General features: G+C 39.9%; 3 protein-coding genes across 5 annotated transcripts; all 3 read left to right on the forward strand.

The window, feature by feature from the left end:
• The first annotated feature begins 3,344 nt into the window (after positions 1–3,344).
• LOC102229292 (protein C-ets-1-like) lies at positions 3,345–7,917 on the forward strand. Of its 3 annotated transcripts, none has more exons than XM_023330432.1 (8): positions 3,345–3,530; positions 3,642–3,732; positions 4,592–4,699; positions 4,781–4,846; positions 4,924–5,121; positions 5,418–5,669; positions 5,742–5,860; positions 7,255–7,917. In XM_023330432.1, exons 2-8 carry the CDS (start codon positions 3,651–3,653, stop codon positions 7,522–7,524), a joined length of 1,095 nt encoding a protein of 364 aa, XP_023186200.1. In that variant the 5' UTR covers positions 3,345–3,530; positions 3,642–3,650; the 3' UTR covers positions 7,525–7,917. The 3 variants fall into 3 exon arrangements, with proteins under 3 accessions (XP_023186200.1, XP_023186198.1, XP_023186201.1); XM_023330430.1 differs by having other exon boundaries at positions 3,346–3,530; positions 4,778–4,846; XM_023330433.1 differs by having other exon boundaries at positions 3,348–3,530; positions 4,778–4,846; positions 4,924–5,070.
• Positions 7,918–8,410: 493 nt separating this feature from the next.
• LOC102229031 (caspase-1-like) lies at positions 8,411–17,827 on the forward strand. Its single transcript, XM_014474927.2, has 8 exons — positions 8,411–8,726; positions 9,285–9,335; positions 13,677–13,723; positions 13,998–14,174; positions 14,272–14,506; positions 14,593–14,733; positions 14,818–14,927; positions 16,805–17,827. The coding sequence occupies exons 1-8, from the start codon at positions 8,483–8,485 to the stop codon at positions 16,922–16,924; spliced, it is 1,125 nt and encodes a 374-aa protein (XP_014330413.1). The 5' UTR covers positions 8,411–8,482; the 3' UTR covers positions 16,925–17,827.
• Positions 17,828–22,146: 4,319 nt separating this feature from the next.
• LOC111608209 lies at positions 22,147–25,513 on the forward strand. Its single transcript, XM_023331666.1, has 4 exons — positions 22,147–22,648; positions 23,554–23,601; positions 24,809–24,859; positions 25,147–25,513. The coding sequence occupies exons 1-4, from the start codon at positions 22,405–22,407 to the stop codon at positions 25,407–25,409; spliced, it is 606 nt and encodes a 201-aa protein (XP_023187434.1). The 5' UTR covers positions 22,147–22,404; the 3' UTR covers positions 25,410–25,513.
• The last annotated feature ends 332 nt before the right edge of the window (positions 25,514–25,845 follow it).

Genomic DNA, 25,845 nt, shown 5'->3' on the forward strand with positions numbered 1-25,845 from the left:
TCCATCCTTCATCCATCCTTCATCCATCCTTCATCCATCCTTCATCTGTCCTTCATCCTTCCTTCATCCTTTCTTCATCCTTTCTTCATCCATCCTTCATCCATCCTTCATCCTTTCTTCATCCTTCCTTCATCCATCCTTCATCCATCCTTCATCCATCCTTCATCCATCCTTCATCCTTTCTTCATCCTTCCTTCATCCATCCTTCATCCATCCTTCATCCTTTCTTCATCCATCCTTTATCCATCCTTCCTTCATCCATCCTTCATCCATCCTTCCTTCATCCTTTCTTCATCCTTCCTTCATCTGTCCTTCATCCTTCCTTCATCCGTCCTTCATCCATCCTTCATCCGTCCTTCATCCATCCTTCATCCATCCTTTATCCGTCCTTCATCCATCCTTCATCCATCCTTTATCCGTCCTTCATCCATCCTTTATCCATCCTTCATCCGTCCTTCATCCATCCTTCATCCGTCCTTCATCCGTCCTTCATCCATCCTTCATCCGTCCTTCATCCATCCTTCATCTGTCCTTCATCCATCCTTCATCCATCCTTCATCCGTCCTTCATCCATCCTTCATCTGTCCTTCATCCATCCTTCATCTGTCCTTCATCCATCCTTCATCCATCCTTTATCCGTCCTTCATCCATCCTTCATCCATCCTTCATCCATCCTTCATCTGTCCTTCATCCATCCTTTATCCGTCCTTCATCCATCCTTCATCCATCCTTCCTTCATCCATCCTTCATCCTTCCTTCATCTGTCCTTCATCCATCCTTCATCCATCCTTCATCTGTCCTTCATCCATCCTTCATCTGTCCTTCATCCATCCTTTATCCGTCCTTCATCCATCCTTCATCCATCCTTCATCTGTCCTTCATCCATCCTTCATCTGTCCTTCATCCATCCTTTATCCGTCCTTCATCCATCCTTCATCCATCCTTCCTTCATCCATCCTTCATCCTTCCTTCATCTGTCCTTCATCCGTCCTTCATCCATCCTTCATCCGTCCTTCATCCGTCCTTCATCCGTCCTTCATCCATCCTTTATCCGTCCTTCATCCGTCCTTCATCCATCCTTCATCCGTCCTTCATCCATCCTTTATCCGTCCTTCATCCATCCTTCATCCATCCTTTATCCGTCCTTCATCCATCCTTCATCCGTCCTTCATCCGTCCTTCATCCATCCTTCATCCGTCCTTCATCCATCCTTCATCCATCCTTTATCCGTCCTTCATCCATCCTTCATCCATCCTTTATCCGTCCTTCATCCATCCTTTATCCATCCTTCATCCGTCCTTCATCCATCCTTCATCCGTCCTTCATCCGTCCTTCATCCATCCTTCATCCGTCCTTCATCCATCCTTCATCTGTCCTTCATCCATCCTTCATCCATCCTTCATCCGTCCTTCATCCATCCTTCATCTGTCCTTCATCCATCCTTCATCTGTCCTTCATCCATCCTTCATCCATCCTTTATCCGTCCTTCATCCATCCTTCATCCATCCTTCATCTGTCCTTCATCCATCCTTCATCTGTCCTTCATCCATCCTTTATCCGTCCTTCATCCATCCTTCATCCATCCTTCCTTCATCCATCCTTCATCCTTCCTTCATCTGTCCTTCATCCATCCTTCATCCATCCTTCATCTGTCCTTCATCCATCCTTCATCTGTCCTTCATCCATCCTTTATCCGTCCTTCATCCATCCTTCATCCATCCTTCATCTGTCCTTCATCCATCCTTCATCTGTCCTTCATCCATCCTTTATCCGTCCTTCATCCATCCTTCATCCATCCTTCCTTCATCCATCCTTCATCCTTCCTTCATCTGTCCTTCATCCGTCCTTCATCCATCCTTCATCCGTCCTTCATCCGTCCTTCATCCATCCTTTATCCGTCCTTCATCCGTCCTTCATCCATCCTTTATCCATCCTTCATCCGTCCTTCATCCATCCTTTATCCGTCCTTCATCCATCCTTCATCCATCCTTTATCCGTCCTTCATCCATCCTTTATCCATCCTTCATCCGTCCTTCATCCGTCCTTCATCCATCCTTCATCCGTCCTTCATCCATCCTTCATCTGTCCTTCATCCATCCTTTATCCATCCTTTATCCGTCCTTCATCCATCCTTCATCCATCCTTTATCCATCCTTCATCCGTCCTTCATCCATCCTTCATCCGTCCTTCATCCATCCTTTATCCGTCCTTCATCCATCCTTTATCCATCCTTCATCCGTCCTTCATCCGTCCTTCATCCATCCTTCATCCGTCCTTCATCCATCCTTCATCTGTCCTTCATCCATCCTTCATCCGTCCTTCATCCATCCTTCATCTGTCCTTCATCCATCCTTCATCTGTCCTTCATCCATCCTTCATCTGTCCTTCATCCATCCTTCATCCGTCCTTCATCCATCCTTCATCCATCCTTCATCAGGAAACAAAGTTTTACTCTCCTGTATGTGGCTTATTTTATGTAGAGTATAAAATGTTTAAGCCCAGCCACAGAGCCGTGTGGAACGCCACAGGAGACCTTCAGTGATCACCTCATGTGATCACCTGTGATCACATGATTACAGGTGATCACAGAATCTCCTGTAATCGTCTCAACTGTTTGGTATCTAATATGTTACATGTTCATTTTTTAAATAATATCTCCAGCTTTTTTCTTTTGTTATTAAACAGTAAATTTTCTTTCATTCTCTATTTTTTAACCCTGGAGTTGAAGTATTTTACATCTTCAGATTGGAGATGATCAAATATAATCTTAAAAGTTTAAAATGTCTCTTTAGTTAGCAGAAGCTATAAATCAGACACCGACTTCGGCCATGTTTCCCTCCTCACTATATTAATCACATTCATGATGAATGAAGCTGCAAACAACCAGAAAAATGGAGACCAGTTACAGGAAACTCGTTTGTTTCTCCAAATGTTTTGCCTCCTTCAGACATGATGACGCGCTGAGCCACGTCACCAATCTGAAAAATGAGCGATAAAAACAAGTTTATGGATGATCAGTTTCTGTTGCTGCTGTTTTGTCGCCGCCCTGTCAGCTTCACTCTTCAATGAAAGAAAAGTTTTCTTCTAAACTTTAATATTTCTAAATGTTGAGACTGAATTATAAAAATCCAAAGCTGTAATGATTTAATATTTTTTATTTCCCGCGCTTCTTCTTCCCATTAAATAAATAATGAAACATTGAATCACGTCATAAATAGTTTATCTGCGGTTTGTTTGCGGATCTTTTATGAATGAATGTTGGTCGCTGGTTCATGTGTGTGTGTGTGTGTGTGTGTGTGTGTGTGTGTGTGTGTGTGTGTGTAGTGGGGGGTTCTGACGTAAACAGACCTCGGATCCGCAGGTCACGACGCACCGCGGACCCGCGCCCCGCCCCCGCGCCGCTGAGCCTTTATAACCGCCCGGAGCCCTCCGACCACCAGGCTGAGCTCCGCTTCCACCGCCGCTGGGAGCCGCTTCTGGGAACGTTTTGGGAACCTGGAGCCACGGAGGGGAACGACGTCAAACTAAAGGTTCGTTCTGCTCTTCATTCCCGTCAAATCCTGGTTCCCGAGTCCAAACGGAACATTTTCAGATTCAGGCCGAATCATTAGATCCGTTTGTGACTGAAGCTGTTTGTGCAGGAAGGAGAGATGGAGGTTTGTCACACTGGATTCTACACTGAGGACTTCAGCACGCAGGAAGTGCCTGCAGGCTTCGACTTTGCGTCTTATGGTGAGTTCAGGTTCTGCTGGTTCCTCTCTGACCCAAAGGAGGAGGAGGAGGAGGAGGAGGAAGGCTCTGCATGTTTATCTGAGGTGTTTCCTCTGAGCTGAGCAGCTGAAGGACGCAGGAAGTGCTGCAGACTGTGTCATCACGTCTGTCAGAGGGCCTCATCCAGACCCTGACCCGGACCGGGCCGGGCCGGGCCGGGTGGTCAGGCTGAAGACTCGCTCCGTCTGTCGTCCCTAATCCTTTCCTCCAGATTTCCTCCTCCAACAGATTTAGAGTCCTGCCTCCTCTTCCTCCTCCTCCCATCCCTCCATCACTGCGCTGTCACTCCCTCCGCTGGCGTTTCCTCCCCTCCCTGCTCAGCTTCCTCCCTGCTGCGTCTCCATCCATTCATGTCATCAACACTCAGAGATTCACTCGTTTCCTGCTGCTGATGAGAGCCGAGCAGGGAAACGGCTAAACGCTGCTACATTCACTCAGTTATAGTAACTGTATAAAGTTAGAAATAAAGACTCAGCAGAGAGAATTTAAAATGTTGTTGAACTCATGAAGATGGTTCTGATCTGGAGTGGAGGCCGGATCAGAACCAGGAGTTTGAGTGATGCTTTTCAGATGTTTCTGGTTCTTTCAGCTCCAGCTGAAATGTTTGCAGCTTCATTGCATTTATTAAAATCTGAAACTAAATTGTCAAATTTTTCTGAAATGCAAAATCAATCAGCCTTTGATCGGCTCTGACCTGCAGGGAGAAGTTTTATTAATGTTTGCTGCATTTTCTTTCTTTTACGGTCAACATTTTGTCATTTAACCATGTGTGTGTGTGTGTGTGTGTGTGTGTGTGTGTGTGTGTGTGTGTGACCTCCAGACTGTCCAGGTGAAGACCCGTCCCTCCTGTTGGACAGTAAAGCCTTCGGGTCGCAGCAGTACTACCCAGAACCACCTAAAGCTCCAAACCTTTACCACCACAGCAAAGGTAAAACCTCCAGACACGTCCCGCTAACGCGCCGCTCTGCTCCGGGTCTGAATGTTCTGATGGGACCGTGTTCCTCAGCAGGTACCGCCGATACCGGACTCTTGAACCTGGACTCACACCAGGACTTTACCTGGCTGTACCCGGACGGTGAGGCCGGACCGCAGAGCGCTGACTGGCTGCCTCTGAGGTTTGTTTGGATGTCTGACCGTCTCCTTCATCCCCAGACGGTTTGACTCTGGACCAGAACCAAACTGGGTACCAGGAGGCCCTGCAGACCTACCAGAACCTGCCTCAGGCCGGACCGTTCAGCCCGGGCCTGGACGGCAGCCACAGCCCGTTTCTGACCCGGAAAGGATCCAACCCGTTCCAGAGTGAGACCCTCAGCCCAGCAGCGCCACTCCGGGCCTGGGGAAAGTTACACTGTAAAAAACAATTTATTGATCCTGTCAGGTCATTTTACAGTCATATTTTCACCATGATATTCATACATTTATAAATGTCCAAACTAAATATTTCATTCACATAGATTTAGATTTAGTTTCAGGCTGAATATTTAAATATTCACATTGTGATATTTAATCTGGAACTCTGACATTTATAAATATGACTGTAAAATGATCTGACAGGATAAATAAAATACTTCTGTGTTTTTACAGTGTAACTTTTCAGACACATTCCCGGTTTTCCCGTTTAACTCCAGATCTTTCCGTTTCTCCAGATAAAAGCGATCAGAGTTTCTACGACTCAGACGGACACAGACAGATTTCTTCCTTCTGGCCTGAATATTCACCTCCCAGCTTCACCTCCACCCCGCTTCACCCTCCTCTTCCTCCTCCTCCTTCGTCCTGCCCCTCTAACCCCAGCACTCAGCCTGCAGAGCACTACTGCCCCCGTGTGGCCAAGCGCAAGAACACACACCTGCAGAGGCCAGAGAGGGAGGGGCAGGTAACGGGAATGTCAGCGTATCCAGGTCTGAAGAATCAGAACCGGAAAGATTTCAGGTGAAGAGATGAAACGTTAAAGTTTCTTCCGGGTTCTCCAGGTTCTGGTCCCATCCAGCTGTGGCAGTTTCTACTGGAGCTTCTTCTGGACTCCGCCTGCAGAACCTTCATCTCCTGGACCGGAGACGGATGGGAGTTTAAGATGTCTGATCCCACCGAGGTGAGGAACAGTCCAGGTTCTGGTTCTGGTTCTGGAACCAGAGCCGAGGTTCTTCTCCGACCCGTTTAGGTCTTCTAATTTAAAAACACAGATATCTGAAGAAAAGAAGCAACAAATCAATAAAACAGATGAAAAGTCGATTTTGATTAAAATCTCATCAGCTAATGTTTCAGTAGGAGAGCAAAGATTGATAAATATTTTAAAATGTGTTATTCATTAATAATTATTGTTAGTTATTTGTTTTTGACTGGCAAAATACAACTTATTGATTAAATATTGATGGATAAAAAGCCTCTGGTGAAAAATGACACATCAGGTTTCAGACGAAAGGATTTCAAAAACTGAAAAAGAAAAACTGGGTAAAAATGTTGAATAATTAGTTAAAACATTAAATAAATATAAAAAAAGAACAAATCAGAGCTGAAAATATTCAGCTGAAACATTCCTCAAACCCAGACTTAACTTTTGCTTCTCCATCTATTTCTCATTATTATGATTTATGGAGATAATTAATCATGAAAAGAGTCATTTATATTTTTATGAACTGTTTTCAGTCATAGTTCTGATCTCCACTTGGATCAGTTAAAAACTAGTAAAATATGAGTTCTGATCAAAATGAAATGATTAAAATGATCCTCTGATCTAAATCTGCCACATTTACATAATATTTATATGATCACGTCGCCTCTTTTTAAAGGACCTAAAATAAAGAGCTGAAGGTCTTTGTTTCTGTGAATCATCAGCTGACTGAGCTGACATGAAACCACATTTTAAATCCACGATTCTCTTCCACTCTGCAAACATCAGATTTAAAAAACCGCGACTGCAGAAAGAAGAAACTCATCAAAGCTTCACAACAAGCTGAAATAACTGAACAGTAAAAAGAACTTGTGAGGAAAATCTGCAGGTTCAGGATGGAAACGTTTCAAACTGCCAAAACTTTCACCGTTTTATTACCTCTATGTTTAAACACAGTTAAAGATATTTAGTTAGGAGCCTCTGATATTTAATGTGATGTTTGCTTGATTTGATTCAGAGCTAACATCTGTCCTGACCTTTGACCTGGTCTGAGCAGCTGTTTGTCTCTACATCAGATTCTCCAGACTAACAGAACAACAAAAATCTCAGCAGGAACCATTTGGTGTTGATGCTACATTAGTTTATTTAATACGTTTATATTCCCTTTGAGAAGTTAAAATATCCAGTTAGCAGTGATGAGACTGAATTATTAAACTGCATCATCAGCCCAGATCTGGGAACCTTTGGATTTGAAATCCAGGATTTTCTCTGGATTTTCAACAGGCTGACCCGTTTAAGGCGAAGTTGTATTTCAGATTCGGCTCCATTTTCATGTTCATAATTCATCCTAATTCTTTGGTTTCTCCTTCCTGCAGGTGGCCAAGCGCTGGGGTCAGTGCAAGAACAAGCCAAAGATGAACTATGAGAAGCTGAGCCGCGGCCTGCGCTACTACTACCACAAAAACATCATCCACAAGACGGCGGGCAAACGCTACGTCTACCGCTTCGTCTGCGACATGCAGGGCATGCTGGGAAAGACGGCGCAGGAGGTCCTGAGCAGCCTGAGCGTCTCACCCACAAACACAGAGACGTGGCCGGCCTCCGGGGGGGCGGCGGCAGCCGAGCCCAGCGGCGGGCCCTGGTGAGGGCCGGGTCCAGCCGGGTCCAGCCGGGTCGGGACCTCTGCCAGAACCAGAACATCCTCAGAGGATGAACCTGCTTCAGGAAATGTAGAGATGCTGCAACCAGCAAAAACACAAAGCAAAAAAACTTTGTTTCATGTAAAATGTTTGGAACCTCCAGACCAGAGAAGCACTACGAAATTTCACCTGATGCTCAGAGGACAAGAGTAAATATTGTTAATAAGACGATCTTGTAGAGTTTTGTGCATTTATATTATTATTATTATTATTTTTTATACAAAACTCATTTCTACCTCCTTTGCTACAGAGAAGAACAACCTGGTGTTTCGTTCAGACACCTGGAGAAAATAGTTTCATCGGTTTCTGATGAATATTTGTGTAAATAAACTATTTCAGACGGAAACTGTGTTGAGACTTGTTATATTTTTGAACCAGTAGGTGTCGCTGTTGGCTGATTCTTCCTGAATTTATTAGTTTGGGTAAGTGATAAAATGGCTGTGAATTTTTCACTGAAACATTTGCCATGTTTAGAGAATATCAGCTATCAGAGAATATTCTGGTAATTTGTTCTGAATTGTGGATTTTTTAATAAATTTATGAAATTTCAGTTTGTCATAAAATGAGCTGAAAAAACATCAAAACTTTAGACATTATAAACTGTTATCTTGTTTCACATTTTGACATGAACAAATATTTGTTTGTTTATGAATTATTTAGATTTTACTGGTTTCTGCTGCTGGTGTGTTTTTTATGAGCTCATTGGAAAACCTGCTGGTTCCAGGAATCACCTGGCCAGGCTTCAGGGGGAGGAGCTGCTCCTTCATGGAAAGGGAGGGGTCAAACAACATTTTCCCATAGCATTTGAATGCATCACTTTAAGGAGTGGAAAGGTGTCAGCAGTTTATTTAAGAGCAGCGCCTGTTGCAGCAACCCCAGCACCTCCACATCATCTCAGTGAGAAATGGCTCCAAAAAAGCCCAAAAAGGTTCTAGCAAATGTCTTGGAGAACCTGTCAGAGAGGAACTTTAAGAAGTTCTGCTCAGAACTTCTGGACCGGGATAAACGTGTCAAGAGGAGCCAGGTGGAGAGAAAAGACTTCTTGGAAGTTGCAGAGGTGATAATTGAGAAATACGCAGATGAAGCTCTGAAGGTGGCCGAGGAACTCCTGCAAGAGATCGACTGCGAACAGGCAGCACACGACCTGGGTGAATACGGCCACATTATCCGGATCCATTCATCCTGTAACTCATGTCTGCAGGGATCTTCAGCACAATTTCAATGTTTCTTCTCTTTGTTTTGTTTTCTCTGGTTGAACTGATTTCACAGAGTAAAAATTAAACCAGTTCATCTCCTTTACTTTTAAAGTAACGACTACAGAAAACATTGTAGTTATGCTGAATCGGTTCTGATCCAAACTGCAGCTCAGGATTTGTGTGCTGCCTCCTATAACAGAAGATTTTTATACAGACATAAATGTAAAATATTATATTTAAATAGAATATAATTAGGTACAATAATACATGTTGCTTTTATTCTGATTGTTTCCAAAATATTTTAACTAACAATCAGAACAAAAGCTAAAAGCTTCATGTCTGAATCGACCCAAATGTTTAAACCAGCAGATCCTCCTGTTTTTATTTAAAAACCACATCTGTGTTTCTATCCTGTTATAATGGTCACACTGTTTTCTTCTCTGTTGTCAACCTGCAGAAATGGGTCCAAATGTGTGAATTTGTTTTAAGTTGTATTTGTATGTGTTGCAGCTGAAGAGGCTAAAGAGGCAGGTTTATACTGGGCAGATGATTCCCCCACTGGTGAGTTTTTCTTTTTTCTTTTAAACATCAGTAACAAAATCTCAGACATTCTGAGGTTGTAAAAATCTAATTTAAGATAAAAGACCATTATTGTGACATACAGTTTTAAAACAACAGTTTTAAAAAAAAAACTCTCCTCTGAAAGTTAAAGTATTATTTCAGTAATTGGGTAAGCTATTGATTATTAATAAATACTGATATATTCTTCCTTAACGGCAGCATTAATATTGGATGTTCCCCAAAAATCAATGAAAACCCAAACAAATCTGGTGAAAATAGGATGAATGTTGAGCTGATAGCACAGAGATTCATCAGCAGCTAGTCAGAGCGCTGCACAACATAAATCCGTCCAGAACAAATGCCTCTAAATAATAAAACATAATTTGATGAAGCTTTGAGGTACATAAGTTGCCTCAAGGAATTTTAATAATCGACATACTTGAATAATTTGATGAGTCGTTACCGCCCTAAAGTCAACTGTCATTCTTCTTTTCCTTTCCTGCTCAGAGTCAATCTAAATGCTCTGCTGGTCTACAAGGCTTCAGTCATTCTCCCATCGCCAAGATGTTCTTTCCCCGTCCATCACCCAGAACCTCCAGGTCCATTTATTAGTTCTCTGGAGGACGGGTCCACAAAGCAGGACCTAATCCCCCTGAGTGTATCTGCTGAAGGAAAGAAGAGACATTTATAAAACTGCGATCAATCCTTAGTCCCTTAAACTACCAAGATGAACCATGCAGGAAAACCAATCAGCAAGTCATGCAGGCAGATTGAGCGATCTTAAAAATGTAAGACAGACCGGTAAAATGTTCAGCTGCAGATGTTTACGTGCAGCGCAGAGGCTTTTAAAATACAAATAGTCCACAGATTTAACAAGGAATGGTAAAATTAGAAACAAACTTCAGTGTCATCTGCAAACAAGCATAAACTCCTACAACCTGCACAGCAAAAAACTCAACAAAAATGAACAATGACAGTTGAGAAAACCTATGAATTTATTTAATCATTCAACAGAGTGGAGAAGGACAATATCTTTTTGTTTTCTTCTCATCAAACAAAATCCATATTTTTTTCCTTTTCCTTTTGGGGCTTAAAGAGGCTTAGAAACATTTCAACAAACGTTTCACCAGCGTGCCACTGAGTGTTGTCAAGGAAACCCGAGATCCTCCCACTTCTCCACGCTGGAGGTTTTAGTTTAACAGTAACAATAAATAAAGTCACCTTTAAATTTATTCACTCAAGTGACATCAGGACCCAACAGCAGAATTAAACTTCAATAAAATCAATCTGGTTGTGTGTGTTTTTGTCTCCTGTGAACTTTGCTTTAATTCTATTTCTTTTTCTATCTAATCATAATAAATCATAGTCAGTCAGAGAGATTCATTAAACAGGAAAAGCAGGTTTCCTGGAAAAAGAGGAAGTAAGTTTCCAACCTGCAGATTTATAAAAATAGATGGAACTATTCCTTATTTTAAAGTATGAAAGTTTTAAAGAATGAAATCTAAACATTTTGAGTAATTAGATAAAATTCAAAGTACAATACTTATATTAATATTGGTTTACTTGTAATAATATTTACACTTACATTTGTGGAAATACAAGTAAAACAAGTAACTGTAACTTTGGTATCAAATAATTAGAATCATTGATTATTTCTGGTTTCTTTTCAGAAGAACATCTGAAATAACTCACTTTATGATTATAATAAGAGTAATAAGTTATGGTTGTCATAATATTATAAATGAATGCTAAATCAGAGAAGCTAAAGAAGTTATAAATGTGATTTTGACATTGAACTTCAGATGGTGTAAAATGTTTAACTGTAATTAAAGATCACTGATATGTTGGAGGTAGATGGTAGGTGAAAGGTGAAAGGTTAGAGGGAAAAGAGGAACTAACAGGAGAGCAGAGATGATCAACGCCTTACTTGGAAACAGATGGTTGAACAACTTGAACTGTTGGGAAGAAAGATTGTGCAGGCAACGAATGTAGGAGGTTGATCAACCCTGAGACATCAGGACAGACATCAGGACATAATGTCTGTAAGACAGCGATGGATATGAGATCATCTGTCTAAGTGTAACGGTTGTGTAACAGGAAGTCAGGACCACCTCGGAATCAGGATTCAGGATAATTTTATTCCTGTTCAAAACAAGAATATTTTAAGCACAGCAGCTCCTGGGCTCCAGATTCTCCAAACACCCTCTCCCCAGCGCAGCTTGGCGCGAACTGATAGAAATGCATTAAACAAAACTAAAATTCTCTGACATACAAAGCAATTAAAATAAAACCTAAACAGAAATAATCTGCCCTACAATTACAATTTTCCACCATAACATAGAAATATGCTAAATACATTAATTTAACATCAGAATAAAATCTGAAACATACCTGTTCAAAACAAGAACATTTTAAGCACAGCAGCTCCTGGGCTCCAGATTCTCCAAACACCGTAACCAACCAAAAGGAAAAAAAAAATAACCACGTTGATACAGAAAACTTGATGGGTGTCACCAATGTGGGAGACAAATGCCCAGCATAGTGCTGCGCTAAACATGAATATATATATATATATATATATATATATATATATATATATATATATATATATATATATATATATATATATATATATGTGAGTTTACAACATTTTTAGAACGTTTTCAATATTTTAATGCTCGAATGAAAGACAACTCTGTACACTCACCTCTCCCCAGCGCAGCTTGGCGCGAACTGAGGAGGGCAGCGGGAACACACAGGATGTAGCGCACAAACAGGAAGTAAGAAAATAAAAGCTTCCCCACCAAAACAAAATACAATTAAAAAACAAAGGAAAACCAATATTCATAGATGAGGATGGCCTTTTACACACTAGGGGCCAAAAATGAAAGCAAGATAAAACAGAAATAATATATTACAGACATGTCAATTCAAAGAAAATTAGTTTTGAGAAGGTTCATAAAGAAAAATAAAATAAATAAATAAAATTAATTCTGCTACATAATTACATCACATGCTACATAAGCAGTCAGCCAATGAAACAAGCACAGCAACAGTGCTAGCCAATGCAAACGCACCAAAAGGTGGATAAACCCTATAAAAGGTGAGTTAAAGAGGAACCTTTGGTTGGATCCTCCGGGCAGCTTCGAGCCAAGAACAAGATGGACAAGAACTCTGCAGCTGAAGAAGAGCCGGGGCCACAGAGCTGAAGACTGTCCTGCTCATGGGGACCAACCCGTCTAGCCCACAACCTGTGGCTTCACATCACACTTCTCTCATCAGCTGGGTTCAGACCCCAAAGACCAAGATGAAGACAAAGAAGAAGAACTGGTGCCTTCCTTCCATGAGGTCGGCTCGTCTACATCTCAACGGACCAGAAAGATCTTGAGACAAGATGAAGGGAAATTCAGAGCCGCAAGACAAGAAGCTGAGGAACGCTACACACAGGAAGAAGTCACCCTAAGATCCAAGTCAGTACTCTTCCTGCCAGCACCAAGTCCTGTGTGACCTCACCATCCATGCAGAGACAGAAGCTCATCAGACCTACAGAGATCCCGGCCTTCATCGATCAACTTCCTCCTCCTGCTGCAGCACCTTCATCATCATCAGGCCAGTTCTGGGGTCCGAAACGCCAAACTCTGTCCGTCTCTCTCAAAGGTTCCCTCTTTAGTTCTCAGTGTCAGCAGTAGGGAAAGATAGACTAGATGATTTGATTATTTCTGCTGTAATGACCCTGGCAAAACTGTCTTACTAATAAAATATGAAGCATAAAATCTAATAGATGTTGTGGACATTCAGTTAATGAGTCGCCTCAAAGTTCTTTGATGGTTGTGAAACAGCCCTGATGTTTGATTCTGGAGAGGAAAAGATGGAAAATGTTTTATCGTTTGCTTTTAGCCCAAAACTAAATGTGAAACATCATCCTTGGGACTCACTGAGTCACTAAAACCAACCTGGTTCAGTAACAAGAGCAAGTTGTAATAAAGAGAAGGAGCGTTAACAGGTGTTAACAGGTGAGCTCTGTGAAACTAGTTGGCTGCAGGCTGATCAGTCTGGATAATTCACAGGGGGAAGAAGGGAGGGACGCCTGGATGGAGGCCGTCAGGAACCAGGCGAGTCGTTCTGGACACCAGCTTTAAACAGAGTTTATCCAGTTCTGGATAAATCCCAGCAGATTTAGGAAACTCAATTCACCCGTTAGACGGAGAGCTGGCAGCATCTCCTCTCTCAGAGGGGGCAGGGTGCAGCAACAACACCCTGCTGTTACATGCATGTAGATAATGCATTCATAAATATGCTCTAAAAAATGTAACCGGAACTTTTCTTTCTTTTCTCCACCAGTCGCTACTGTGAAAGACTTTTGGATGTCCAAAAAGGGGGATCCAGAGGTCAGTCATTTCTTATCCTGAGTGAAATATACTTATTTTGGTAAAGAAAAATGTACACATAAAAACACTGGAGGTATAATAATTTGTTATTTTGGATGTATTACCAATCTATATATATTTATGTAAATAATATAAATCTTTATTTGATTTTTGTGCATCTTTTTCTCACTGTAATGTTAATTTTACTTTAACTTGATACCAGGTTCCAGTTCAGCTGTTTCTTTTTAAGTCAACAGTTAATTCTTAGTTTCTTTTCTCTCTGTTTACCTGTCAGGTTTATCCTGTGACTGAGGATAACTACAGGAACCGAGTAGCTCTGATGATCACTAACATCAAGTTTTCTGATGAGAAACTGAACAGAGATGGAGCAGAGAAAGACGAGGAGAACATGGAGAAACTTCTCAACAGTCTGGGATATGAGGTGGTAAAACACCGAAACCTCACTGGAAAGGTACTTTATTCTAAATGGGAGAATAATTCAAACTGGTTCTTGTCTGGTTGATAAACAAATGTAATAATTGGTTACATGATTTCATGTCTTCCTTCAGGGGATTGATGATGCGTTAAAAAGCTTCGCTAAACTTGACAAACTGAAGCGGACCGACAGCGTGTTTGTGGTTATTATGTCTCATGGCAAACTGGGGAAAATTTTTGGGATTGACTACAAAGAAGACAACCAAGATGATTTTTCAGTCGACAAAATTTTCAAACGCTTGGACTCCCACGGCTGTCAGGCACTAATAAACAAACCAAAGGTCGTCATCTTACAGGCCTGCAGAGGAGGTGGCTTAGATCTACAGATCAACTAAAACTCACTGAGACGTCGTGTGAGGGTCTTTCCTTACCTGAGTGTCATTTTTAACTTTCAGGAAGAAGTGGAGTCACAAGTTGGGTCCATGACGGGGGAAGCACCGGGCCGCCTGCTCCACCACCTGAGGACCAGGAACCAAACCTGGATCAGTCTGTGCACGTAGAAAAAGACTTTGTTTCTCTTCTCGCCAGCACTCCTGGTGGGTTCAGAGTCCAACTTTAGAGAAACTTGCTCTCATTCTTGTAGCTTCATGACTTTTTCATGTCTGTTTGTCTTCCTACAGACAACAAGGCGTTCAGAGAGTCAAAAAATGGATCTATCCTCATCCAGAACATCATGGAGGTTTTCACTCCAGAATCATATCAGAAACACATTATCGATCTTTTCACCAAGGTACCAAAAAGCTCTGATTTCTGAAATCAACTTTCAATTAATTTTGTGACAGTTTTGAATTTTTCCCCATTAATTTACTGCAGATTATATAAAGATTAGGATTCAATTATAGCAATGGATGAATGGAGCGTTTTGGGACAGTGGCTCACACACACAGTCAGAAAAACAAATATTTTTTTATTTCCTTTCCTCCATTTTTACTGGTTGTGGATATATGATTCTGTGTCTTTCCTCTGTCTGTTTTAGCTGTTTGCATGCACACCCCTACACACACACATCTACACACACACATCTACACACACACATCTACACACACACCCCTACACACACACCTACACACCCACACACTGGGGGAAGGAAATGATAACCTGGATGCACCAAAGGAGTTGAATCTTAATGTTCGGGGAAACTCTGTGCTTGTTCCACCCGGACTCTTATTTTTTTTTATTTTTTGGGGAAGGATCATCTCGAATAACCAATAAAATAAAGAAACAAAATAAATAAAGCCAGATAAGTGATAACAATGTCTAGAAACAGCAGAGAAATATTTTACCGGTACAGATTGAGTCCTGAAGGAAACAAGCAGAGTTTCCCAGGACATTAAGATTCAACTCCTTCTGGGAATCCAGGTGATCTGAGGTTGTTCACCTGTCAACTCACTCTACTGTGCATCCAGTCATATTAACACATTATTTTCTGTATTTGGCTGTTTTTTTGTTTCTTTAACGATGGAAAATTTTAAATCCCTTCCATCATTTTGACAGGTTATAATGCGCAGACATTATAAACTTTACACAGTTCATCGCTGAGGCAACTAAACTCAGTCAATAAAAAAAATCCTTTCTGAATATCATCTCATTTACTCTGAACTAAATGCGTCTTTGTGACCGGAGCTGAAAGCGTGTTGAAGAGTTACGGACCGGACGGTTTGGAGCGTCTGGCTCAGAAGTGCATTTCAAACCTTTGGTTCAAACGGTGGTTTAATTCCCGTCTCCACTACATAACGAACAGAGAAAACTAAAGAGAATGCAATGTTGTGTTAATCCATTTATAGTCTAAACAGAGGAGCCAGCAGTTTATCTTGAGAAAGTAAATAAAGGTGCAGAGGACTATAAAAAGCACAGAGCTCTGCACAACTATTCCCAGTAAGTTCAAGATTTGAACTGAACTCACCCTGTGGTTTCAGCAAATGGAGCTGGAAGCTTGATGCTCAGGAGGAGCGCGGCAGATGTCACGGTCGGACATCTGTAGGTTTCGGGGAACGAAACCACTCAAAAAAACATCTTTGTAAACGTTCACGCCCTGAACCACGCGCAGGTCAGGACGTGTGCGGACCTGTGCAGCTCCAAGGGTTCAATTGATCCCGTCTCTCAGTACCGCAGGAAGATGAACAAAAGCTAAAAACCAGAGAAGTTGCACTGCTTGCTCAAACGGTGGACCAAAGCAGTAAAATAACACGCCGGGTTTAATTCAGACTCTAATTAAAGGGGTTGGATCAGACAGATCCAACTGGACTGACAGCTCAGATTTAAATGCGGTTTCTCTGACCAGTGTGCGTTTTTAAAAAGTGTTTTATTTTTCTCTCGCTGTCCAACCCGTGGCATTGTGCCTCCTGAGCATCATGCAAAACCATGGGAGGTGAAACCCGAACCAGGTCCAGATAGTTAAGTTTCCCTGGCGCTCTCAGCCATTCTGCTTCCCGCTTGCTTTGCTGTTTGTAGACCACAGATTTCTATCACAAGCCAAATTCCTATTGTTTCTACCATAAACCATATTTACTGCACATTCCTATAATTAATCTGTAATGAAGATTACTGATTGTTGCTGATTTATTCAGGAAACTTTAGCTAATTGTTCACGCTGTTTCTACTCCACAGGTCCTGAAACTTGTTTCAAAATGTGGTGACGACAAAAAGAAACAGATGCCAGTTATTGACAGAATGACGCTGAACAAGCAGTTTTTCCTCTATCCTGGCCTCCTGGACAGCAGCCACTAAAATGACATGTTTTAGTGTGAGAGGAAGCAGCACGTCTTGCTCTGTCAGATTCTGTAAGTTAATGTGACAAGTTTCCCAGAGGCCTTTTGAGACGAGAGATTCTGAATGTAAACTTCATAAAGATATCAAACACTGACAAAAAATGAAGACATGGTCAGCTGAATGTTAACAACTTAAACTACAAAGTTTCAAAGTTTTCCAAAACCTGCTGATCTGTTAACTAATTCTGTTCATTTACGTTACTTTACATTAACTCCACCTCCAGCACCGACTGTCACCAGGCAGGTGAGCAGAGAAATTAACCAGCTGCAAATATTCATTTCTAAAGGTTTTCAGCTCTTTTTCAAGGCTGAGTTTCTGCCTTGTCAGTCTTTGTCATGGAGTCGTTTGTAAAAATAAAAAAAAGAAGAGAAACAAAGAATATAATTTGATTATAGTGAAACCACAAGCATGATTTTCATTGAAATATATACGCAATTTTTATGTGAATTCACTTTGACAAGAAATCTACATCACACCATCATTGTGTTCAGAGGCTTCAGTGAATGTTTGTAGACACTGATCTGTATTAATGACATTAAACAAAAGACCAGGGCAAAAGTAATGATAAAAATAACTTTATTCTCCATCTATGTACACAAGAGACATTATGAGTAAAACTTCAATTTGACAAATTTAAATGGCACATAGTTTTAAATCAGTGGGTGTTGAATTATCATGATTTCTGGGGTTTTTTGGTTTGTTATTCATGGTTCAAAGTTTTGCATTATTAGTTTTTGGGTTTGTGTGAATTATTCTGCGGTTCCCCTTCCTGAACAGTTTCTGTTGTTTCTGCTAGTTTGTTTCATTCTACATTAAGTCTTTTCATATTAGGCATTCACAATAAAAGAATTTAAAAGAAAATGCCTGATTTATGAAATGTTTTGGTTGATTTGATTTGTGTTAAACTCCTTTCAGGCAGCAAAACTAAAACCACCAGAAACGTGGGATCCAGACAGGATCCAAAAAGGATCTCTGAATATTTTTATATGTGCATTTCAAAATGACTTTGTTACAGTTTCACAGCAAGACATGATTCCAACCATCAGTCGGAGGGAGAGTCTCTCCTGGTCTGAGCCAACAGCTTTTAAATCATCAGGGCCAATTCAGGGGAGGAGACACCTCTGACATTTACAGGTGGAAAATATACACATGTAAGCAACTATACTTCTAGAACAACATTTACATAATTAATATTAACTTTGACAACTTCAAACTAAAGCTAAAACACTATCTGGGCCCAAACCAAGACGTCTCCCTTCCCTCTCACACAACGTGGAAACACCAGGTCCCTGTCAGCGCTGCTCATGGGTGCGTTTCCATGGCAACACATGACCAGGTGACCTGAAAGCGAAGGAGAGAATGACTAAAACAAAATATTAAATAGATCAGGTTTAAACTTCCCCCCACAAGGGAAGATTCTGGAAGAGCGAGTTAAATTGGTAAATACATTTAAGGTAAAGTATTTTTGTTTATGTGGCTCATTTTCAGCAACAAGGCAAAGTGCTTTACATGAATTAGAAGGAAAAACAAAATAAAACCAGAAAAAATAAAACTAAATGATGTTTCTCACTGTGTGATTCTACTTCAGTTACTTTTAGTAAGTATAAAACTAAACTTATAATTACACTTACAGGCCTGCATATGCTCTCACACAAACACTACCAAACTCTCATCCAACTCTTTTACATTTACTAATTAACTCTCTCAGGTACAGCATTACAAAACAAAAACAGCTGAAAGAAATAAATATAAATATTTACTTAAATATTTTATCTAAAAAAGCGTAAGGAAACTTCATTATGTATTCATTTTCAAATTATTTTATCCTTCAACAAACGTCATTTTTAAGTTTCATTTTTGAGTTTATTGTATTTTTAAATTAAATTGATTTACTTTAAATGTCCACAAAAATAATATACAACCATTATCTCCAGTTATGTAGCTCCATAATTTTGATTATGTGATATTAAATGATAATTCATTCTGTCATTCATTCATAAGAATGAATGAATAAATATGGGAATATCAGTAAATATAGGAGGGTTTATTGTGAAAAGAATAGTGGTCTAATAATCAGGTTATAATGGTTATAATCAGGTTATAATGGTTATAATCAGGTTATAATGGTTGTAATGGTTTTAATGGTTATAATGGTTTTAATGGTGCAGACAGTGGTGGTTTCTGACATGAGCCGTATCTTTGCAGGGACGGCAGGAAACCTCAGTGGATTGTGGCACAGAGGTGAAAGCAAAGCAGAACAAAGAGTTTGAAATGATAATGATTAAAGTTATTTCAGCTCTAAGTGTTTAATATCTAGGTGTTTTTATGAGAATGTGAATCTTTCAAATCAATTAAGAAGCAACTTTGATTATATTTCACACTTTATTGTGTCATGTAGCGCAGAGCGCCGGTCGTGGTCTTGGTCTCAGGTTAGGTGGTCTTGGCTACAACACGTAGCTATCCCACGTTCATCTCCTCTTCTTTGGTTGCAAGTCGTCCCTCAACCACCTTCTTTAGACCCCTGAGACATTAGTCCTCTAATCCTGGAAATGTTCTTCAGGTGATAGAAGGCCGACTTTGTGACTGTCTTTATGTGGCTCTGGAGGTTCAGGTCAGAGTTCATCACTACTCCCAGGTTTCGGGCTGATCGATGGTTTTCAGTTGTAATAACTGAAGCTGTGCATTGACTCTAGATCTATAACTCTAGATCTACAACTCTAGCTCTATAACTCTAGCTCTATAACTCTAGCTCTACAACTCTAGCTCTATAACTCCAGCTCTATAACTCTAGGATGTTCCTCTTTAGGTCTAAAAATATTAACTTCAGTTTTGTTTCTGTTCAGCTGGAGAAAGTTTTGGCACGTCCACACATTTACCTGTTCTAAGCATCTGACCAGTGATTGGATGGGGTCAAAGGTCACCTGGTGACATCGTAATGTAGAGCTGTGTGTCATCTGTGTAGTTATGGTAGCTTCAGGATGTGAAGATATAAAAATTATATTAATTTTAGTAGAACCAGAAAGGACAACAGGTGAAGACTGATGTCAGGTTGATCTTTTAAAAACTTTTCAGTATTTTATTCATTATTTCCACACTATTTATAAGGGTAATAAGTGGTAATAAGTGGTAATAAGTGGTAATAAGTGGTAATAAGTGGTAATAAGTGGTTAGGAGACGATAAGAAAAGGAGATGTTTTAAAATGAGTGAAAACTTTTGCTTTAAGAAATGATTTATAAGGTAAATAGAGCTGAGGTGTATAATAATGTATACATCTGCAAATCGGTTGTTAAAATTCTCATTCTGTATGATAAAAACTACTTTTTTATCTTTAGTTACTTCACATTCTGATCCTGTACATCTCTGTAGTGTCTGTTGTAAATCCATGAATCCATGCAGGAACATCAGGCTGCAGAGAGTCAGAGTGAAGCAGAGACAGAAACACAAAACTGCAGGTAGTTTAATGAATGTTGTGGCTGAAATGACAGGAGAGAAAAACATTTTGGTTTTTTGCATCAGTTTGTGTTTGTCAGCCTTTTGAGAGCCATGGCTCATGTTGGACTGGAAAGTGAGACATGAAGTCACTGGATGCAGGACTGGAAAGTGAGACGGCACAGAGTTATCAGTGAGGAGCTAAGGTGTCTGTTAGATGTGAAAAGCATCATTTTTAATAATATTTGTAGGACAAACTGTTGCACTGATGTAGAGAGTTGTTCAAGAAGAACAAAGCTTATCTTTTAGATTTTATTTTGTTGGTCAAACTGCTGTACTGAGTGTAAAACTGCTGAGTCCCATTTTACTGTTTTTACTTTAGAAACAGAATCAGTTCAATTGCCAGTCAACTGATATCAATGCATTTTTGACCAATGAAATATATCAAAATCTTGTGTTTATCTCATTAATTGTGAAGCAAATGATAAAGTGAGTTTTCATCCTGGAAGTCATTATATTTCATTAAAGACTCAAACTATTTTGTTCAAAAGGAAGTGGAAGAAGATGTTTTTAGGGCAGTTTGATAAAACATATAAACACATATGATATATAGTTAATTTATTACCAGGGATGGCATAGTTACTTTGATATAGTAACTTGAATACTGGATGAAAAATCCATCAGTTAGAAAATGTGCATCTGTTTTCCCTCCATCGTTTCTTCCATGACAGATGTTTGTCACTGAACACTTTGACTAGGCCAGTCTCAGTACTGTGGTAACCATGGAAACCAGACTGAAAGATGTCAAACCAGCTGGTTATAGTTAGGAAGGTATCTAACTGCTTAAGCAGCTTTTTCAATAACTTTGCTGATGAATGGGAGGTCAGAGGTCAGAGGTCAGAGGTCAGCCTGTAATTCAGCAGTAATGATTTTTCCAGATTGTTCTGTTTCATCAATGGTTTGATAACTTCTGTTTTTAAAGCCTGAAGGAGAAACACCTGATGAGAGCGATGAGTTTCCTGTTTGGATCAGATGAGGGGCAACGACAGGCAGGACTTTAAGGAAAGGTGAGCAAAATATCAAGGCAGCAGGAAAAGGAGCTGAATTCATTTATAATTTCTTCTAAGCTTTTATAGTTAAGTTGTGGAAAATGAGTCATTTTTTCTGCATTTGTTATGTTTGGATATAGTGTGGATGTGCAGATTAATCCTCTATTTCTTTTTTAATTTTCTTTGCAAAGAAGTTGACAAATTCATTTCAGGCCAAGTTTGATTGCAGTTCAGCTGGTTCATCCTGTCAACTGTTGCCAATAAAGCTTCAGCATTGTTCATGTTTTTCAGGGTTTCCTCAGGTGTGTTACAAGCTGCCTGGGGCATATAATGTATATATGTATATAATATATATACTGTATATATATAATAAGGCCTCAAGCATCTCTGCTGCAGGGAGCATTTTACTGGCAGGGCAGAATATTTAGTTTGCTTGCAGTAAAAAGCATCATATGCAGAATATTCCAGTTTGTGTTTCTACAGAAGGAGCATCAGCATGAAGTACATGAAGTACATGAAGTACATTTCCTGTAAAGCTGCTGATCACATGATCTGTCGGTGGAAACCACTTCATCCTGCTCTGCAGGTGGAGGGTGTGGGAATTTTTGACCGTGTCCAACAGAACTGAGGAGGAGCCTCCATGATGCCTTCAGGGACCTGAACTGAACCTGTTGTTATAAATAGGAAGGAGCCCAGCTGCACTTCCAGAAAGACCAAAATCTTTTTTAAAAAATATAGAAAACATTTGCCTATGAAGCAACAAATATGTGCAGACCTGAGAGAAATTAACCATTTTAATAAATATTGTTTAAATCAGAAGGAAAGTTATTGCTGAAACTAAATTTTCCCACAACATTTAAATGCACAGCTTTAAGAAGGAGTGGAAAAGTGTCAGAAGCTGATTTAAAATTATTGCCAGTTTCAACCATCACAGCTCAACTGGATCATCTTTGTAGGAAATGGCTTCAAAAACTCCCAGAAGGATTTTAAATGACATCCTGGAGGACATGTCCGGTAAGAACTTTGACAAGTTCCGATCCGAACTGCTGGACCGAAAGGTTGTCAGGCAAAACCAGGTGGAGGGTAAAGATTACTTGGTGCTGACAGATGTGATGATTGAAGCTTACTCTGAGAAGAGAGTTCTGAAGGAAGCCGAGGACATCCTGAGAGCGATCAAATGTGGACAGGCGGCGGACGAGCTGGGTAAATATCTCCACAACATCTGGACCCATTTCTGAGCTTGAAGGTTATCTTTCTATTCAGTTTGTCTTTCTTCGACGAAACCGAACAGTTTAGTTCTGGATGTTTTAGGTTTGCTTTAGCTCAGGATCACTGCAGGTTAAAGGGCTTCAGTGCTGCTGTGATGGCATTATGATGCATTATTGATGCTCAACACAGCGATTTATCGTTGTTTTCTGAAGGAGGACGTATCTAGTGAACCTCACACACACTGTAACTTTTAGAGGCTGAAGATGAAAGAAAAAAGCCAAGAATGAGCTAAACTGACATGTTGCAGCAAAGTAAGTCAGTAAAGTTCAAAGTACTTTCAGAAAAACTTGGAGGATGTTGGAATATTTTACATACTGGGGGGAAGGTGTAATGTACAAAAAGACTAATGCAACAGAAAGCTTCAAAATTAATATATGAAGCTTATAAAAAACAAAACCGTAAAGAAAATCTGAATCAGAGCCAATAATCATTACATGGGTGCAGCTCTTCCAAAGAAACGCGCGCCGTGTGATTTTGCTCTTTCATACAGTAAAGAATCTCTAACTGGATCAACAGGTTCTGAGGTCCAACGTTCTGCTGCAGGGATTTCATGATGAGCACCAAACTGAAATCACTGCTCCGGCTGCTGTTGTGCCCAGATCATCAGAAACAAATAAATAAAAACATTTCTGGTGCAATATAAGTTTTTCTGGAGAAAAATGAATTCAGAGAAGTTAAAGCTGCCATCCAGTCACAGCTGGATGTTCAGGATTTTCTCTGATTTATTTCACAGTTTCTGCTTCGTCCTCACATGTAATATATTTTTATATCCCAGCTTTTCACCTCTAACATCCTTCCTTAATTGCATTAAAAACAAATATTATTTCCAATTTTTGCAGCTGAAGAGGTCAAGAAAGCAAATAAATATGTTGCTGATGTCCCATTCGGTGAGTTTTGTTTCTTTATTCTGCTTCTTCATGAGAAACAGCAGTAAATTTCCCCCTAAAACAGTCAATTATGTCCAGCTGTCAGCTTGTTCAGTGACGGGCAGCTCAGGTTTTTACTTCATATCTGAGGATAGTTTTTCTATTCAGCATTAAAGCTGTCAGGCTGTTTGAGCAGAAAAGTGTCGGTTCAAAGCTGATTCCAGTTTCAGTTCAGGCTGGGAGCTAAAACGCATCCAAGCAGGTAAAAATGTGGATTTAAACGTCTTTATTCACCTCAGATGGTCATTAAAACATACAAAATTCTCACTTTAAATATTGTGAACTGATAAATGAATTGTTGCATCCTCACCTTTACCCTAACCATGTCAATAATGTGGGATCAGTTTGATAAACTGGGCAGAAAAAAAGAGCAAATGAAAAATAATAGTCACACTCACTGAGGAAGGTAAAACAGAAAATGCAAGAAAAACTTCAAATCTTAAATTAAGATATTAACATATTGATATAAATATTTAGTGATGTTGCAACGTTTAAGCACTTTCTCAAATAAACTGATTTCAATGTCAGATTTATTTATAAAGCACTTTAAAAACAGATATTAACTGCTGTAAAGTTTTCATAAAACACATAAGAAGAAAACACAAATTAAAACAGAAAATAAATTTCCAGACTTTATGAATAAGCTGAAGAATAAAAATGAGTTTTTAGGAGTGATTTGAAATGTTCCAGACTGTGAGCAGATCTGATGTTTGATCCAGATCAAACATCCAGATCCAGATCCAGAAGTGGATCCAGCTGAAGCCCGGTCTCTGCTCCTCCGTCTGGTTCTGGGAATATAAGAGCAATTTATTATTTGACCAAATGTTCTGGAGACAGAATGGTTATGAATTTCACATAAAAAATGTTAAAATGTTAGACAGTGGCATTTGGGAATAAAAACTTAACCAGAGGAATAAATGGTTAATATCATAACTTGACTCTTGGTCCCCTGTTAGAAACTAAATTTAATTATATTAAAACTTAAAAGCAGAATAAATTTCTTGTATAAGATCCACTTTTGAAAATCTTTTTGAAAACATGAACAAAGTTGCAATTGAAAAAAGTTGTGTTGTCTGAAAACATGAGACTTCATGATGTAAAACCTCCAGAACATTTTTTCTGTTCAGATGGATTTTATCATAAAATAATATTGTTTTTATTGCTGCAGTTGTTGCAGCTCAGCAGAAAGGTCAACCCTCAAATGCTGCTCCCAGCGACGGTGAGTTATTCTACCTTTTCCTTTTAAATTGTATAAACAGCAGTTCAGTTCAGGTAGAAAATAAATCCATGACAGCAGCAGAAAGCAAATTATTACCACCTGTCTTTACTTGGCTGATTATTCACAGATCGGCTGTAGAAACAGGAACACTTAAAGATTTTATGCCAAACATTTTTTACATCCACAAGTGAAGTCTGTAAAATCTTAAAACTGATTTTAATGCCATCCTATTAAAATAACTTGAGTTATTTTGAAACTAATCAACTTTTCTGATCATTTTCCTTCAGGTAGTGACTTTCTGGACAGGAACAGTCTTTACCTGATCAGAAGAGTGACCAACATTGGACCCATTTTGGATGAGCTGCTGTTCAAGAAGATTATCGGCCCGGAAGTTTACGCTGAAATCGATGCTGAACCCACCATTCAGAATAAAGTTAAAAAGCTGATAAATGTTCATCTGATGAAAAAGGGCAAAGTAGAGAAAAATATCTTCTACGACATCCTGAAGCAGCAAGAGCCGTTTCTCGTGGCAGAACTGGAGGAAAACTAACCCGTTTAGTGATGAACGCAACTGTGACTGTGTTCATGTTTCACCTGAACACAGTCACAGCAAGATGAACTGTTGAATTTCAATAAACATCTTTTAAAATCTAACCGACTCAGTTCATTCACATGAAAATCTATTCAGAATTTAAAAAATCCAGGTAGCTGTAGTTACAGTCAGGATTCACCAGTTACAATAAAACAAGGTACAAACACCAAAACAACAAACCTTTAGCACAATTTTCAGGAAATAGGGTGTGAAACAGTTTCCTGCTTCTTCTGGGCCGGAGCGCACGGCATTGTGGGAACAGATGAGAGAAGTAATTTTCTTCCCTGACTGAGTGACAGGATTACATCTTTGAACAAACCTTGGATCCAAAGCAAATGTTCAGGTTTTCGGGTTTTCAGGTTCTCAGTGTTCTCGGTGAAGGCGAACGTTTTTT

This window comes from Xiphophorus maculatus, chromosome 3, assembly GCF_002775205.1.
Source record: "Xiphophorus maculatus strain JP 163 A chromosome 3, X_maculatus-5.0-male, whole genome shotgun sequence".
In the NCBI taxonomy this organism is placed as follows: domain Eukaryota; kingdom Metazoa; phylum Chordata; class Actinopteri; order Cyprinodontiformes; family Poeciliidae; genus Xiphophorus; species Xiphophorus maculatus.

Excerpts from the sequence above, each read along its gene's own strand:
- LOC102229292 (XM_023330430.1), top strand. The coding sequence starts at position 3,651 with ATGGAGGTTTGTCACACTGGATTCTACACTGAGGACTTCAGCACGCAG. Across the intron at positions 5,122-5,417 it reads GGCCTGGGGAAAGTTACACT|ATAAAAGCGATCAGAGTTTC; the intron begins GTAAAAAACAAT and ends CCGTTTCTCCAG. Across the intron at positions 5,670-5,741 it reads GGGAATGTCAGCGTATCCAG|GTTCTGGTCCCATCCAGCTG; the intron begins GTCTGAAGAATC and ends CGGGTTCTCCAG.
- LOC102229031 (XM_014474927.2), top strand. The coding sequence starts at position 8,483 with ATGGCTCCAAAAAAGCCCAAAAAGGTTCTAGCAAATGTCTTGGAGAAC. Across the intron at positions 9,336-13,676 it reads GGCAGATGATTCCCCCACTG|TCGCTACTGTGAAAGACTTT; the intron begins GTGAGTTTTTCT and ends TTTCTCCACCAG. Across the intron at positions 13,724-13,997 it reads CCAAAAAGGGGGATCCAGAG|GTTTATCCTGTGACTGAGGA; the intron begins GTCAGTCATTTC and ends TTTACCTGTCAG.
- LOC111608209 (XM_023331666.1), top strand. The coding sequence starts at position 22,405 with ATGGCTTCAAAAACTCCCAGAAGGATTTTAAATGACATCCTGGAGGAC. Across the intron at positions 22,649-23,553 it reads ACAGGCGGCGGACGAGCTGG|CTGAAGAGGTCAAGAAAGCA; the intron begins GTAAATATCTCC and ends CAATTTTTGCAG. Across the intron at positions 23,602-24,808 it reads TGTTGCTGATGTCCCATTCG|TTGTTGCAGCTCAGCAGAAA; the intron begins GTGAGTTTTGTT and ends TTATTGCTGCAG.